Consider the following 17,640-nt stretch of genomic DNA (forward strand, 5'->3'; position numbering starts at 1 on the left):
TTTTCTTATGTATTAATTTGTTTTTGTCTGTTTTTCTCTATTTTCTTGAGGGTCGAGCTCGACTCTTTAGGATACGATTCACACGAGGTCCAATGCCCCTAATCATCGACCATGGGGTCTAATGCCCCCACACACCCGAGTGCGGAATGAGGTCCAAAATCGAGTCACCATTTTGACCCAAGTGCTAGCCAAGTGGGGGATGACTTGGGTTGAGAGGTGTGGAATGATGTTAGACAATTACCTGAGAGCACGACCGGTCCTCCAGTTATCTTGAGGACCATTTGGTTCTCGTAGGACCCGCTGGTTCGGTCGAACCCGACCCCTAACTCTTATGAGCCCGTGTCGCTTTAATTTTGGTTTTCCTAAATGCACGATGAGCCTGAGCTAAATAATGGCCGAACGTGAACCGACCGAGATCCAATTATTGTAATTTGTATTTGTACTTATTTGAGAGAATAATGTAATGATTTATTTTATACATTTATTCATGTAAGAATCTCAGTCAGTGAGTGAACGGTCTGAGTGCTGAATCGGTCGAATCGACCTACTTATCTAGGGACGAGTAAACCCAATGCCTTGCGGTTTCTATTCGCGCGGGAAGTCAACCATCACGGTCCGATGAACCGTTTAACGAGGATAGTGAACTGATTCCTCGATGTACAAGCCTAGTCCTCTCTCGAACTCTTAGCCCGAATCAATTGTTTACTTCGAATTTACGGTGTCAAAACCGGTAAGATGAGCACAGCCTAATCATGCAGTAAATAAATAAAAGTGGCAAGCCCTAGGCAAATAGAAAACCGATATGGCATGCACGATATAGGCCCGCGCGTAGCAGAACCCCCAAATCCGGAACTCCTTATTCCACAAAATCAATGCCTTAGCAAACTAAGTGTATCTCATACCCCTAGACCCGTGCAACTTACCGATCTTCAACCTCCGGGTTGTAAATAGGTAAGTGGCGACTCATTCTCATGCTTGTCTATCATGCGTCCCCTACGGGAATGTGGACACTCCCAAGCTGTGCGATTTGTCGCATGCATGCAGGCTTCGACGAGATAAAATTTGGGTCTTCACGAGTATTTATACATATTTATAGAATTGCATTCTCTATAAGTATATTGTTTGCTTTCTATATCTAAAGTACGTATTTGTTTATTGTTTATTTTTATATAGAGAAGCAAACGCCCAAAGCGCAGATATCAACTAGTTAATTTTCAATTTAGGTGGCCTTGGACAAACTTAACGTCATCTCATGTTTCATTGTATATAAAATAGGGGTATTTACCTAAAATGGCCCATGATTTGCCCGTTTTGTCAAATCTATCCTATGCTTTTTTTTGTCAAATCTATCACATGGTTTACTTTTTGCATCAAATCTATCCCGGTGTTATCTTTTCCGTCGACATCTAACGGCCGTGCTGACGTGGCACGTGGAGAGATAGTGGGCCACACTTGCTACGTAGGCGTCACGTCAGCACGGCCGTTAGATGTCGACGGAAAAGATAACGCCGGGATAGATTTGATGCAAAAAATAAACCATGGGATATATTTGATAAAAAAAAACATATGATAGATTTGACAAAACGGACAAACCATGGGCCATTTTAAGTAAAAATCCCTATAAAATAAGAAGAATTTTACTTATTCTACATCACAAAGATGCCAAGAAAAACTGATAAAATTGTTATAATTAAAAATAATTATGATAATTTCTCATGTGATTATGTTGGACATTTTACTGGCCTATGAAGATTTAAACCCATCTATAACTCGAAAATTTAAATTGATAAGTTGTTGAATCCAAACCTCATATAAACTTTTGAAATTCCTCTCATATTTCTGGTTTGGGACAATCCAAATTGTCCCTATTTCCAACAAATTAATGATTATTTCTTCGTATGATACGTAATGCAATGAAACTACAAAAGATCTTCTCAAAACGGTCATATATTTTTAAAAAGATTATGCATATTTTGGATGACTGTAAGTAGAAACTTCGTAATAAATATGCAGCAGATAGATTTGGCTTTTTCTCGACATAGATGATCACTAATCTGTGGGCATTAACAGAGCAGTTTTCAACAACGAATTGAAGGGGGGACGTCCTTGTCATGGATCAGTTGCTTCACCTGGATGAGCTTTCACGGCCATCGTTTTTGGTTGCATAAAAGTTGAGCATGGTGGCATGAATTTTATACTGGACTAGCTCCTAAAATATATGGTCACGATGCCGAACACGTACTGTATGTATGCTTGAGGGCCGTGACATAGGGCAAGATAGATAAAATATATAACTTAATAGCCCTAATCAAGTCTAGTTAGCAAAAGTTAGGTGGTATTTAATTACTTAAACTAAGAGCTGAAACTGAAATTCCAGCACTTAATCCTATTCAGTTTAATAACGCTAAGGCCCAGGGGCAAGACGTAGGGAGGTAGTAAAATTTAAATGGTGTTTGATAATTATTTAAAATTAAGAATTAAGATTAAAATTTCAGTACTTTCATTTAGCTTATTTCTTTATTCGGCTATAAAACGAGGTCCATGAGTTCAACGGAAGATCTTTAATCGCAGGTCGAAAGCAATGTCAATCACATTCAACTTGCTTATTAAACATATTATTTTTTTGGTAGAATTGATAAACATCATATAAATAGACTTGACGTATAAAGTCAAGCAAAAGAAAACCTCTTAATTATTAAAAAAAAGTGAGACACCCTACTTATTTTTATTCTAAATTGTTTAGCTGTTTAACTATTTTTTAAAATATAAAGTGGTTATTTAATATGTGTCTTTAATTGTAAAAAGTCCCATTAACCCCACTGAGAGAGAAAGCACATTGTTAGTGGCCGACTTTGGGGCCTCCAAGTCGTCCTCTTCGCTCCTGTTTTAAAGGGAGAGAGAGAGGTGGAAAAGTCGAGGTTGCGGTTGCTCATCATTGACCGCCGCCGGCTAAGGAGAGATTAGGGGTGGCAATGTGCGACGTTTCATGTTCAGGTGGTTCGTGTCTAAAAAAGTGCGTGTCAAAACGTCTAGTCCCGAATTCGACACGTTCATTAAACCGATTGAGATATGAAAAACACACAAACGATTCTTTTATTTTTAAGTTGACACTGACGCAATACATTTAATCCATTTAATTAAGTGTGCCTAAATATGTACATTAGTACACACCTGCTCTTTCACATAAATATAATCATTTTGAATTCTCAACATGATTAAAATATATGCTCATCCATTTTATATAGGGAAAATGACATTGTACATCATAGTTTGAAAACTCATTTCACAATGCATCATATTTTGAAAAATTAACATAGTGCATCACGAAAATTTTAAAAATTTTCACCGTGCATCATTTCCGTTAACTGATGGACAGAAAAATGATGTGGCACGTGAATTGGACAAACGGTGCCAATGTGACCGTGCCAACTCAGTTTGTGGGTCCCACTTCCTTATTTTCCCCAGCCCCAATTCTCTCTTTCCCGCCCTTCTCTAGAACAGAGTGTCTTTGCATCTCCTCTCACAAATCAAGAGCTGAGTTGATCAAAACCATAAATCTTCAATGATCGGAGGAAGGATCGACAGAATTATGAGGGAGAAAGCAGTCGATTGTTGGCTGGTATGGACTACTTGCGAGAAGAGGAGCAACAACTGGTAAATGCAGGAGCAGATATAATGATTAATAACAGATACTGCCTTATTCCATTTGCATGTGGACGATCTGAGTTGGTGTTGATTATGGCATTACAGTTCATGATGGTACATAAAATCATTTTTTTAGTTGCAAGAGGGGCAAAACTTGGATAAAGTTGGAAACTTGGAGCAGTTGGGGCCTGTCAGTGAATCGTGTCCTTCTCATCCCAACAGAGGAAGACAGTGTAAGTTCAAAATCATAACTTGATCAACTAGTTTGGCGTGGTTTATTTGTCTGCTGTTAGAATAAGTGATGTTTGTTGTTGGTTCTATACTTTCAGTGAACTTTTGTTTGGCTATTATAGGGTGGGAACTAAGTTTGGTATGCAACTATACTACGGAGGCCACATGAAACTAGCTCTACCAGTTAAGTACATAGGGGGTACAAGTTGTATATTAACTGTGGATAATGATACAATATCGTAGCATGAGATGAAGGGACATCTAAATGACTTTGGCTACAAAGAACCAAATAGAATGTGGTATTTACTTCCTGAAAGTAATTTAGATGCTGATTTGGTTGATATGAACATTGATCCTGATGTGATGTCTATGGCTGAGGTTGGATTGAAATATGAAATAGTTACTGTGTATACTGAAGCAGATAGGATGGAAGATAGTAGTGATGATGGTATGGACGCAAGGGTAGCAGGCGATGGTGATGAGGATGACACTAATGATGATGTTTGGGAAGTAGAGGATGTGAAGAGGATGAGACTGAGAAGGATGACTCTGAGCTATGTGGGTATGAAGGTGTTAGTGATATCATCATTGATTGTCTTTTACCTATAATGATGATGTGCATAAATGTGAATCACGTGCTTAGGCAACCATTCATGACTAGTTATGTTGGCAGGTATAGTGGGCAAATATCCACAAGAAGAGACCAACAAGTCCATCAACCTAGAAGACCCTTGACCAGAGCACGAAGAAATGCACTGGAGTCAGCCTTTGCTAAGGATGACCTGTGCAAAGAAAAACATGATTAGCTTCAGTTTATGTGAGGTCATTTTGTATAACTTATTGCTGTTATTTATAGGACAAGTTGATGCTTTGATTTAGGCTAATTTGTGTAAGTTTTTGGTGTAGTTTCTAAGACAAATGAATGGCTTGGTTCTAACTATTTTGTGTATCTTTTGTTGTACAGTTTATGGGAGTAGTGGATGGCTTGGTTTCACCATCTTTTCATGACTGTCTTTGTTGGTGCATGAATACTTAATAGATTAATACAGTCTCTGTTGTGTCCCTTTTCATGACTGTCTTTTGTGTCTCTCTTGTTATGACAATATTAATACTGTTTTTATCAGTAGTATTGTTTGAGGAATGGATGAAACTTCACAAGTACCTATTGAGCAGACCAATGGTACAAAAAGAGGCATTTTATCTATTACAAATCAGTACATAAAGTCATGAAGAATGGTACAGAAAGTACCAATTTATACATTTTTCCAACAGTACACAAAGTTGTCTTGCCAACATTGGCAGCACATACACCTAAACCAAACAAATACAACCAAATCAGTACAATCTTCACTACAGCAGAACAGTGCTTTTGTCACAGCAAATATAAGGATTTTTCACTTTTTATGCCTACATAGACCCAAACCAATACAATCATACACATAAGAATGATCAAAAGTACAGCTTTCATCGACCATATCTTGTTCCAATTTGACTTTGCATCTTCTAGTTGCAACCTCATTCCCAAGATCTCTTTCTCCATGTTATCATTTCTTCATTTCAATACTTCCACCTTATCCTCAACTATCGATAACTTAACAAGCAAAATCTCATTCTTTTCTTTTATCAGCTTTAGCTCTGTTACAAGGCATTCCTTCTCCTTAATCAAACACCTAATAACATCCTTTGTGTGTTTTGTGTCCTCATGATCATACCATTCAAAATATTTGCAATCATCATCTTACCAAAACAACCAAACTAGCAAGCATCATCATCATATTATGATGCATTAAACCAAACTCACAAACTCACTGTCATATCATGATACATTATACAGAACCTTCAAGCATAATCGAGCTAAAGAGAAATCGAATCGAGCTCAGGAGAAATTGATAAATCAGCAATGCTTACAAAACTTCCAAAATTTGCATCGCATGAATCTTCTCCCTGGGTTCTTCTCATTCCATGAAGTCAACATTACAGCTTTAACTCCATGATGACATTCATTATCACCTCGAGACACACTAGACGATATTGAAAAAGCTTCCCTCATCTCAATCGATCCACTTGAAACCATTTCTTTGACAGCAATTATGCTCTGTACTATGCAACAACTAGCAACAGAGGAAGCAAAATTAACATTATAAAACGCAAAGGATCAGTCATCACCACTTATTTTTCCCGATACCATATGAGAAAGACAAACGGAGCATCGACCTCAGGATCACCCATCACCACTTCTCTTTACCGATTGCAAGTGAAATTAGGGGAAATATAGATGCAAACAAAGCATTGAAAATGAAATGAACTATACCAGCTGAGGAAGACAAATGAAGCATCCATCTTTTTGTCGCCGATTACCTCTTCTATGAAATTGGGGGAATGGGCGAATTGGACTGAAATTTGGGGGAATTGAACCCTAATTGAGGGAAATGAACCCTAATTGGAGGAATTGAACTTAATAGGCATTGAAATGAAACGCACTATACCAACTAAGGAAGACAAACGAAGCATCCATGGGTTTGCCGCCGATTACCTCTTCTCTAAAATTGGGGGAAATGGGCGAATTGAAGTTCGATTTGGGGAAATTGAACCCTAATTGGCGAAATGAACCCTAATTAGACGAATTGAACCTAAGACCATTTAATTAGGGTGGGGGAAGAAGGGAGTGGGACCCAGATGTTGAGTTGGCATGACCACATTGTCACCGTGTGTCCAATTAACATGCCACGTCAGCTTTTCGTCCATCAGTTGACGGAAATGATGCACAGTGAGAATTTTCAAATTTTTCGTGATGTATCATGTTAATTTTTCAAAATATGATGCACTATGATACTTGTTTTCAAACTGTGATGTGTTCTGGAATTTTCCCTTTTATATAAAATATACAAAATCCTAGAGTGTAACTTCTATTTCATATAGTATCTAATTTCTATTTTTCTTTTGAAAATCCTCAAACTCTTATAAAAAAAATCTACCAAATTCATAAAATTTTAAGATTTGCATTATCCTAGATATTTGATTAATTTTTATAATATGAATGTACATATTCATTTTATTTATAAAATATTATATTTCTTATAATATAGATATAGATATTCACATAATAATTGATTATAAACTTCACTAAAAGTTATTTTTCTCTTAAGAGTTATTAGCTAAAAAAACAGAGAGAATAGAAACTTTCAAAAGATCAACAAACAAACGACAATGAATTTTAAAAAATAAAATAAAAAAGAAGAGATTTACTTGTTTAGATTCATAATCTTAGTATACCTGGAAACTAATGAAATAAATAATAAATAACAATATGTCCTCTTCACCGAGTATCATCCAATCTAATTCAAACAACAAAATGAACTTCTTACTATTGTGTATGAAATACGAAATTTACCGAGAAAAAAGTAGGATTAATGCAATGAACTTTCTAGCAATCTTTGTATCTTGAAGGAATATGGGCTATCACCAAAATAATTGAAAGAGAATATGTATATATAAAAAATAAAATAAAATAAAGAAGAGATTTACTTGATCATATTCATAATATTAGTATATGTGGAAATTAATGAGATAATAATAAATAACAATGTGTGCCCTTCGCCTAGTACATCCAATCTAATTCAAACAAAAAAAAGAACATTTTCTAACCATTGTGTATGAAATACAAAATTCACCGAGAAAAAAGTAGGATTAATATACCATGAACTTTCTCTAGCAATCTTCATCTTGAAGGAATATGGGCTATCAGCAAAATTTGACACAAGATGAAAGAAATTCCCATTTCGATTTATAATTTCAAAATTTTTATAATAAATTAATTAAATTCAATAAGAGTTCTATCATATATATCATCAACTATATCATATATAGTTATAGTGAAGGAATATTCTCGATTCTCACAAGATAGAATCATTTTTTTTATAATACTCACTCCTTATTTTATTAGTTAATAATCCCAATGATTGGATCCACCAACCATATGCTTATTCTGATAGAAAATGAAATATTCAAATGATTTTTCATCGAATGACTATTCATCTATTGTATTTTCATGGAAATTGGGACAAGAACTGCCCCGTTTGGATTGAGAGTTACTTGATTTTAACTTTAACTTTAACTTTAACTCAGCACACTACACAACAAAAATACACATTTCCCAATTCAAAAATTTTAACTTTAACTTTAACTCAACACACTATACAACAAAAACACACGTTTCTCAAGTCAAATTTATAATCACATCTCATTTGTCATTTTCCACAATCAAAATCAAAATCAAAGTAACTTTAACTCTGAATCCAAACGGCCCCGAAAACTCTATAGAAAAATGGTGGTTCAATTCGATGTTGTCTAAGGGGAAATTAGAATACATGTATGGCCTAAGTAAATCAAGCGATAGGCTTGGCCCTATCGAAAATACCAGTCTAAGTGAAGATGCGGTTATAAATGATACGATTCACAGTTGGGTGCATAATAAATTCTTTAAAAAAAGTTTAAAATATATGGAGAAAGAAAATTAAAAAATATACAATAATTAATAATTTTCAATAAATATAATTAATTTATCTAAATCTCCTACTCACTATATATAATAATTAAAAGAAAATTTTAAAAATATGGAAAAAATTTTAAAAACAAATAATTATAATTAAAAATATTTATTAATGTACATAAATCTCATACTAAATACAATTAAGACAAATTTTGATATTCTTACGAAAATTAATTAAAAAATATATAATTCATCATAAAAATTAAACACATATATGTACGAGCATATTGAAAAGTAATATTTAACGTGTTAAAAATAAGAATCATGAATCATACCAATGTTTACCTTTTAATAAATTCTAAAACAATAAGAAATATATAAAAAGAATACGTGAAAAATCGAGTTAATATACATATATAAAAATATATCATGTCTCATTATATATAACAATAACAATCCTTACCCATGAAGGAAGATTATATAAATTGAAAAAAAATGATATCTTATAGATTAATAACAATATTTATCCAGAAGGAAAATTTCATAAATTTAAAAATAATATAAAATATATAAAATAATATAATTATATATAATACAAACTAAAATTGTGAAAGAAATTAAATAAATTTACAAGACATAATAAGAATGTTGATTATAAAATTATAATTGAACTATCCAAAAACACTCATGCAACTTTATTGAAAATTGATTATTGAGAACTTTTATTTTCAATAATAATAATAATAATAATAATAATAATAATAAGTAAATTAATATCTTAAACTGTGATAATTATTATTCGTATAAAATATAAATATATGAACACAAACTTGTGTAATGCACGGGATTGAACACTAGTAGGTATCTATAAGTGACTGACACTACCTATACATAGGAAGAATCGAAACGGATTAAATTAGTAAATTTGTCATTACATTTATTTTTGCACAGTTATTCATTCATAGGAAATTGGGAATAAATTTTAGCTTTTAATTTCTGACGTTACCTATATATGGGAAGAATTAAGCAGAGGACATTAAGAAAATTACATTTGCAATTAATTTCGCCTTTGCTATCAATTGCTCCTATTCTAAGGAAAGTTGTTTGAAAGTATATATATGAAAAATTACATTTTTAATCCTATTTATTATTTGGAATACAACTTTGTATAATATATATATATATATAGATGGGCCTAATCGTTTTTACAGAGGTCGAACTCATGTTCTTTTTACCACTACGGGTTGAATTTATTAAAATATGATTATTTAAATGGGTTCGACCTGTTTAGATACGAAATATATTTAGTATAAACCCATATATATTTGCTTAACTCAATTTCGTGATCATGTCTGCTATCATGTCGGTTCAAAAATTACTTGTCCTAGATGAGATTACCATAGAAAGTAGTATATTCGAGCTGTGCTGGCTTGTCACCACAGCCAAATTGAACGCGGAATTCCATTTTCCTCATGCACTCTCTTGTCGAGATTACCTCAATATAGAGGCATGGCAAACTTAAATGAACAAAATTTCTCTTGTTCGCACAATTGTTTCATAATTCAGCTCTCTAAAGTCCAAAAAAGTGAGAGGTAGACCTTCCCCACTCTTGACTTGGGTATCTAGTTGGGCATGGCCCATTGTACATGGCTTTTGCCCCACTAATGGGCAACAGGCCCAAGAGTAGTTATATTAGGCCTAGGCCCATATTTGGCCCAAAAGGCCCATTTCCTGGCCCATCCACTAAACGGATTGGCTTGTCGCCCGTATATTATATCGGTTCACCCGCTACTGGAAGCCGATTGACTGTGGGCCCTTCACTATCCAAATCGAATCGTATGGCCTCAGTTAGCTCCAACATCCAAGGTGGTCCATGTGGCAAAAAATATCCCGTGGGGCCCAGTTAGCCACGTGTCAGGACAACGATGCACGTGGTCAATCCAATTACTCCACGTGTCAGCGTTCGCGGGGACATCCGAAGGAAACTGCCGATGGAGAATCACCCGAACAGAGTGACGTGGAATAGCTTTGCAAGGCAGGCCCCCGAGAGATGAGTCATTACGTACAAGTCCCCAAATTTGGAGAATTTGAGATAAAAATGGACCGTTTGATCTTAAGGTGAGGAGACACAACATGAACGGAGGTTGCGTTTCCCTCCACACATTCCTCCCCTGCCTTATCTTTGAGCTGTCTCTCTTTCCCTCCAAACACACCCCAAAAAAAAAAAAAAAAAAAACATTGCCCAACATTTTATCTTGGCTCAACTTATCACCTACTAGTACTGAAAGAATCAACTGATCATCCATCAGCTTTCTTCCTTTTGATCTGATCAGCAATGGCCTCTACCAAGTTAGGGGCTGCTGTTACCTGCTGCCGGCTCTTCGCCGTGCCCAACCGGAAACCTGCAGTTTCTTTACCTTCGACTTCACTCCATTCAGCATCCCCTTCGAGGGCTCACGGAAGAGCACACTTCTGGGTTCGCCGGCGCCCTCTTCTCGTGCTCCCCGCTAAGGCCACTGCCGATCAACAAGGTACTGTGATGATCTACTAGACAGTAAATATGATACACCGTTTTAGATTGTTTGCTGGCCAATTCTTGATAATTCGGGAAGATTTCTTCTAGAATTTAAAAGGTTAGCTAGCTTTAGAACCTCCTGGGCCGGGTTACAGTTGTTCTAACCTGTCTATCTTCCAGTTCAAGCTTTTAGATTGCTTGGTTATGGGTCATGTTACATGTAATGATATAAGTCTCAACTCCAATTGGCTCAGCGATGTCTTCTGGCTGCTGATCCTGATCGGATCATTAGTTACGAGAGAAGCGACATATGCTCAAAGTTGGAGTTGGCATGACATAACTAGAGGCCTAGAGAGGCAAATTCCTGATTTTCCGTCTCTAGAAAGAAGGGTAGATTTCGTTCCTGAATCATAAAGCCATTCCATAACAGTACATAGATGTAGAGGACACAGAGTTTGCGTATTGTATCTTGCCTATTTGAGTATTTACAATGCAGTGTGTTTCGCAAGATTTTGACAAGGTTTTACGCTATTTTTAGGTAAGGTAGAAGGAGGTGGTTCCGAAGTAGTCGATAGTAATGTTCTGCCTTACTGCAGTATAGACAATAAGGAGAAGAAGTCCTTGGGAGAACTCGAGCAGGAGTTCCTTCAAGCAATGCAGGTATAAACATCAGAAGCTTTCTGTTCCTATCGTTGAGGACCGATGATTCATATAGTACTTTTATTTTTAATTTTCTATTTCGTACAGGCATTCTATTACGAGGGCAGGGCTATTATGTCGAATGAAGAGTTCGATAATCTCAAGGAAGAGCTAATGTGGGAAGGAAGCAGCGTGGTCATGCTAAGTACGTCTTGCTCTTAGTCGTGAATCTTTATTGAAGGACAACTAGAAATGAATTCTTTCAATTTTCGATCTCTCTTATTTGATCCTCCCACAACTCTGCAGGTTCCGATGAACAGAGGTTTCTAGAAGCTTCGATGGCATACGTGGCCGGGAAACCGATCATGAACGACCAAGAGTACGATGAGCTGAAACAGAGACTAAAGGTTCGTAAGTTCATCATATGTAGTGAAAATATGTTAAAACTCAACCTTTTAGTAGCTAAGCTTTTGTGCTTTCCATAGGCCGAGGGTAGCGAAATTGTTGTCGAGGGCCCGAGGTGCAGTCTCCGGAGTAGGAAGGTTTACAGCGATCTGTCCGTGGACTACTTCAAGATGTTCTTGTTGAATGTCCCGGCTTCTGTTATAGCTTTAGGACTGTAAGTAATGATTTATACGATTTCTTTGAAGACATTCCTGATGTTTCAAGGTTTATGAACACGTGCATCAGTTTTCGTGCTGCTTTTTTTTTTTTTTTCCCTTCGTTGTTACCATAATCATTAATTTGTCATCCTCACCAGCTTCTTTTTCCTCGATGATCTGACTGGGTTCGAGATCACGTACCTTCTGGAGGTAACCATAGGTCCATTACTACTTAACTTTAGTAGAGTTTTATAGTTTCACGGTTGGGATAATACCTACTGACATTATTCAGTTCCTTCCTGATAGTCGTGGACGTCCTTTTCCACCTTCTTGAGTTCCTAACACGCACAATTATATTTTGCAGCTGCCGGAACCATTTAGTTTCATTTTCACGTGGTTCGCTGCAGTTCCGCTCATTGTTTGGTTGGCCCAATCGCTTACCAATGCCATTGTCAAAGATTTTCTCATCTTGAAGGTTTGAACCTCATCACCACGTTTGCTGAGCAATTTACATTGTTTCACTATGCCAAACACAACTAAAGCCTTAACTTCTTTTCGTACTTAGGGCCCGTGCCCAAACTGTGGAACTGAGAACGTCTCATTCTTTGGCACCATATTGTCGATCTCTAGTGGCGGGAACACCAACAAGCTCAAATGTTCAAAGTAAGTTAGCCAACAGGCTCAAATTGCTCAATTTTTCTGCTCTCTTCCTCTCTTTTGTCGATAATTTTGTTGTTGCTCTGTTGCTTCAGCTGTGAAACTGAGTTGGTATACGACTCAAAAATGCGGTTAATTACATTACCTGAAGGAAGCGAAGCTTGATTGGAAGGTACCGAGCAAAACAGCCCGAACCAAACTTGCATATTTTGTCCATTGATTGATGTAAAACTAGTTCATGATTAGGATGCAGGAATCCTATTAGAAGAAGATGATCTTGCTCCAAAATATGAAGACAGCGGTTTTATCTGGTCATCATGCGCATATAGCAAGACCACACGATACCTCGTATGCTCGGGTTGATCGATGGAATGAAGAGGAACATCTGTTTGTGTGTGATAACTATCAACTGTAACTCACCTGTTAATATTGATATATTGTTAGCTTGTATGTATATGTGTCTCAAAATACAATACAGGCTTGTGAATTATGAGAGAACAGTTCGAACATTGTAGTTGATGAGAAACCAGTACTTAAAAACCTTTTAAATCCTCCAGAGAAATTGCTTGGAAACCATAAGGTTTCGGTTTGCTCTCGTGCTCTGTCGCCGGCTGGTCCCTTCATTTCACCCAATTTCTGTGGAATGAATTGGAGATTTTGTGTTAAAATAATAACGAATGCAAAGGCAAACCATGAGGCGAAGGTAAGTTGCAGTATAGCTTAATCTGGATGGGTCGCTTGGGAGAGTTTACAATCTTCTCCCGACCATTTACTCTGTTGTTGTGCAGCAGTTACAACACTGGGTAGCAAATTGACTTTTCGTATCAATTCAGGATCAAACTTTGGAACAACATTTGACATAACACCTTAAAGCTGGCGCTGCTATGCCATAAATCATAAACGATACAAAAACAGGAACTGGAACATCTCAGCTTTTTTGAGTTACTAGCGAGGTTCATGTGTATAGTACAGTGAAGTAGAAATCTTAATAGCTATAAAGAGGCACCGGTAGGAATATCTTGATTAAGAGGTAAAACCGTGCACCGTTGTGCTATATTATTTTTGATAGCATTTTGTTCCTTCTCGGAAAATATTATATTTTAATGAATAAAATAGTGGACAGTAGGGATGGAAACCTTACCGCTCCCCACTATGCAATGTTCGGACTATTGTTTTCAACCGCAAATATATCAGACGAACTGAACAACCAGCGCATATATTGGCCTTGTCAATGTAGCACTACCAAAGGCCAAGTATAGTTCACAAAATTGGTGTCCCCCAAACTCAAGCGAAGAGCACACTTCGAGCAAATGTTTTGACACAAATTTATAAAGAAAATTCGAATCCGGGAAATTAGAGTTACCAAATCACATGGTAGTAAATTTAGAACCACTAGCCGATTAGTTTTGGTTCCCAGAAAACATTATGCAAACTCAGATTCCTCCAACATTCTTCCCAAAATTCCTTGGTTATTCATTTAATAATATGTCTTTTTTTTAATTTAATAACAAGTCAACCACTCTAAGCACAAATAAAAACCTGCCAGCATGCCCGGAATGGCAAAATTAAATTACAAAATTATATTAGGTAAAACAATCCATAAAATGGACATCGTACATTGCGGTTCTCACGTTTGCAGTTGCCATTTATCCAAATCCCTCAATCATTCGTGCAGCCCCCTTATATCAAAAATTGAGACGACCAACACATCCTTATATATATATATATATATTCTGCTTATTTCTACCACAAAAATTATGGAAGTGTCCATTTGACTTGCCATGAATATGCAACCAAATCTTCGTGGGGGTCACGATTTGAGAGTCAAACAACCTATGTGTTCTAACTATAAATACCAACAACACAAGCAGATTAAATAACATGTGTACATAGTGCCTGCAAAAGCCATAGATTGGAGGGAAAGCTACCCAAGATTAGAGTTCCGGACCATGGCGTCGATCTTTACTTCAAGAAGATTCGACTTCTTATTGATGGTTTTGTTATTGTCTGTTGCTGTCCAACCAGCAGTTTCCGGTGGTTATTATAGCTCTCCTGCCGTGTATAAACCGTCCCCGTGGTACCTTGCCCATGCCACTTTCTATGGCGATGAGACCGCCTCTGAAACCATGGGTATGTAGTCGATACAGCTAGAGGAATAGCCGGCGCTTATCACTCTAAGTGAACTATGGACAAGTCCAATTTATAATGTTAATCTTGTTGTTGGGGTTCTGCAGGAGGAGCATGTGGGTATGGAAACCTAATCCAAAACGGGTATGGAACAAACACCGTGGCGCTTAGCTCGACGCTGTTCAAGAACGGGTATGCATGTGGTCAATGTTACCAGATTAAGTGTGTACAGTCGCGCTGGTGTTACGCAAGGAGCCCGTTCATAACGGTCACCGCGACCAACCTCTGCCCACCGAACTGGGCCCAGGACTCCAACAATGGCGGGTGGTGCAACCCTCCCCGAGTCCATTTTGATATGTCCAAGCCCGCCTTCATGAAAATTGCTCAGTGGAAGGCAGGCATTGTCCCTGTCACGTACAGAAGGTAAGATAAGCAGCCCATTCTTTTACCTTTTTTTGACTCGCTATCTTCTTGACAAATTCTCATACTTCAGCATTCAACAAGTTCAATGTCTCCGAACTGGCTGACTACTTGACCCTATAAAATGTCAGTTGAGTCGTGGTCGGGAGTATGAGTTGATATGGATTTACCAAATAGGTCGAGCCCAAGCTGGGCCTACTCGAGCCTAACTGATCCGAACTTTGGGTCACTGTTGTAATGTCTGGCCAAACACCTAAGTTGGGTGAAAGGATCAAGTTGTGCCGCGTTGGTCAACCTAGTGTGTACTCAAATCCAAACCGGGCTAGAACAAGGGTGTGATTGGGTTGAGATCCGGAGGGATTGAGTGATCCTTTCAAATCGATGGTCAACTTAATGCCATTCGGTGCCACAATGAAAATATCACCCTGAATAGACAGTAATTAATCAATGATCACGACATCTTATATCTGTTCATGAACTCTAGTCCCATTAACATCTGCCCTGAAACCGCAGGGTACCGTGCTTGAGGGCGGGTGGGCTCCGGTTCCAGTTCCAGGGCAACGCTTACTGGCTCTTGGTGTACGTGATGAACGTTGGCGGTGCCGGAGACATCGGGGCAATGTGGGTGAAGGGCAGCAGGACGGCTTGGATAAGGATGAGTCACAACTGGGGAGCTTCATACCAAGCATTTGCCTCACTAGGAGGTCAAGCCCTGTCTTTCAGGATCACTTCCCTCACCACTAAACAGACCATCGTCGCCTACAACGTCGCCCCTTCCAAATGGAACGTCGGCCTAACCTACCAGGCCAAAGTAAATTTCCATTGAAGCACACACCGAACACTTTGGCTTCCACCTTTCTTCCAATTTTCCTGCAATGTTTTGCATTTTTGTGGGAGCAGTTGGGGCTTTTATTTGAACGCCCTTTTATCTTTAAAGAACTTTTTGTTGCTTATTGTTATTGTTGTTTGTGAGGATAGTTTTTTTTTTTTAAAAAAAAAAAAACGAACGTCCATTTTGGATCTCGGAACGGGATGTGCAGTCAATCATACAGAAGAAAATATAAATAAATGGTACAAAATCTTCTGAGAAATCCTATATTTCTATTACAAGTTCTGGGATCAGGGAAAAGCTTCGAAGAACTTATCCATCGGTTCAATTCCGAGGAGAGCACAATGTCCCGGAAAGTTTGCTCGTATTTGCTTCTGTTTACTTTCTAATGGAAAGCCACCAAAAGAGGATACCGCCCATGAGGAACTTTTTCATGGAAAGAAAGTTTCCATAACGGAACAAGTGGGTAAACAGAGTTTTAACTCCTCAGTGAAAACCCCTCTCTGACCGGAGACAGCGCCACTGATCATGCCCCGGTCAGGAGTTTCCAAACACTTTTCCAGCTGCTTCCATGACATGCCCAGCTCTCAAAACTCTCTTGACCCGGTTTGGGCCCACTTGTGAGACCACGGCCCGAGCCGTTCTTTGTTCGTCGCAGTGGTCAAACCTTCGATATAGTCACTTCCCACGGCCTCCCAAGAAGATTCAAAAACAAATATTAAGGAAAAGAGACTGTATATTAGAACTTCCTTGGCCGTCAGGTGATATTAAGCGTGCAATGCACAATTGAATCATAAATTTTACTGCCCCTTTCGTTGACCTGACTTGACATGACTTCTCTTCCTTGCTCAAGTCAACCAAGAGAGGCCATGCTAAGTAGAATTGTGGCCCACAAGGCTGGAGAGTGGGGAACATGCTATCACACCAATTTGCAAATAGAGAGAGAGAGAGAGGGGGGGGGGGGGGGGGGGGGGGGGGGGGGGGGGGTGGGGGGGGAGTTGTTATATCATATTCAAGCATGCTATTGCTCGCCTTTTTATTTCACTTTTCTTGATCAAGTCATATGAAGATTCATCATCATCCCACACTCAAAATCATTGCCCCCAACAGGCCATCTGACTCCAGCCTCCTTTTCCCCAACTTTAAACCAAACTTTCTTCAATAGACAAAGTTAAGATTTTGCAGTGAGAAACACTTCCCCTTTCAACCTCTCCTGACTTGAGTCTATATCCATGCCCCCAGACCCAACAGTGCATCAACATCAGATAGGATTCCAGGTGCTTTTAGGAAAAGCCGAGAAAGCTAGTCTTCGCTATGTGAATGTTGGTCCACTCCTTTAGCTGGTTAAGTAGCGAGTTTGAACTTTTAAACGGATGAATTCTCTATCTTCATATGAAAATCACGGATATGATATAGTCATTCCAAAATTAAAAGTTGAACTTGCCTAACACTGAGCCCTAACATATTATATCGCATTTGAAAAGAC

At 37.8% G+C, this 17,640-nt stretch overlaps 2 protein-coding genes across 5 annotated transcripts; both read left to right on the forward strand.

Annotated features, from left to right (window-relative positions):
- Window positions 1–10,558: 10,558 nt before the first annotated feature.
- Window positions 10,559–13,334, forward strand: LOC116210645 (PGR5-like protein 1B, chloroplastic). 4 transcript variants are annotated; one of them, XM_031544887.1, is made up of 10 exons: window positions 10,559–10,896; window positions 11,482–11,540; window positions 11,628–11,724; window positions 11,826–11,926; window positions 12,005–12,138; window positions 12,280–12,331; window positions 12,486–12,596; window positions 12,687–12,784; window positions 12,874–12,950; window positions 13,025–13,334. In XM_031544887.1, the coding sequence occupies exons 1-9, from the start codon at window positions 10,701–10,703 to the stop codon at window positions 12,941–12,943; spliced, it is 918 nt and encodes a 305-aa protein (XP_031400747.1). In that variant the 5' UTR covers window positions 10,559–10,700; the 3' UTR covers window positions 12,944–12,950; window positions 13,025–13,334. The 4 variants fall into 4 exon arrangements, with proteins under 4 accessions (XP_031400747.1, XP_031400671.1, XP_031400504.1 ...); XM_031544811.1 differs by having other exon boundaries at window positions 10,567–10,896; window positions 11,419–11,540; window positions 13,014–13,334; XM_031544644.1 differs by having other exon boundaries at window positions 10,569–10,896; window positions 11,419–11,540.
- Window positions 13,335–14,587: 1,253 nt separating this feature from the next.
- LOC116192283 (expansin-A18) lies at window positions 14,588–16,410 on the forward strand. Its single transcript, XM_031520789.1, has 3 exons — window positions 14,588–14,908; window positions 15,013–15,328; window positions 15,839–16,410. The coding sequence occupies exons 1-3, from the start codon at window positions 14,728–14,730 to the stop codon at window positions 16,149–16,151; spliced, it is 810 nt and encodes a 269-aa protein (XP_031376649.1). The 5' UTR covers window positions 14,588–14,727; the 3' UTR covers window positions 16,152–16,410.
- Window positions 16,411–17,640: the final 1,230 nt, after the last annotated feature.

Source organism: Punica granatum, chromosome 1, assembly GCF_007655135.1.
Source record: "Punica granatum isolate Tunisia-2019 chromosome 1, ASM765513v2, whole genome shotgun sequence".
Lineage (NCBI taxonomy): Eukaryota > Viridiplantae > Streptophyta > Magnoliopsida > Myrtales > Lythraceae > Punica > Punica granatum.

Coding starts and splice junctions, on each gene's coding strand:
- LOC116210645 (XM_031544811.1), top strand. CDS start 10,701: ATGGCCTCTACCAAGTTAGGGGCTGCTGTTACCTGCTGCCGGCTCTTC. Junction 11,541..11,627: donor AGTTCCTTCAAGCAATGCAG/GTATAAACATCA, acceptor TATTTCGTACAG/GCATTCTATTACGAGGGCAG. Junction 12,785..12,873: donor AACAAGCTCAAATGTTCAAA/GTAAGTTAGCCA, acceptor CTGTTGCTTCAG/CTGTGAAACTGAGTTGGTAT.
- LOC116192283 (XM_031520789.1), top strand. CDS start 14,728: ATGGCGTCGATCTTTACTTCAAGAAGATTCGACTTCTTATTGATGGTT. Junction 14,909..15,012: donor GACCGCCTCTGAAACCATGG/GTATGTAGTCGA, acceptor GGGGTTCTGCAG/GAGGAGCATGTGGGTATGGA. Junction 15,329..15,838: donor GTCCCTGTCACGTACAGAAG/GTAAGATAAGCA, acceptor CTGAAACCGCAG/GGTACCGTGCTTGAGGGCGG.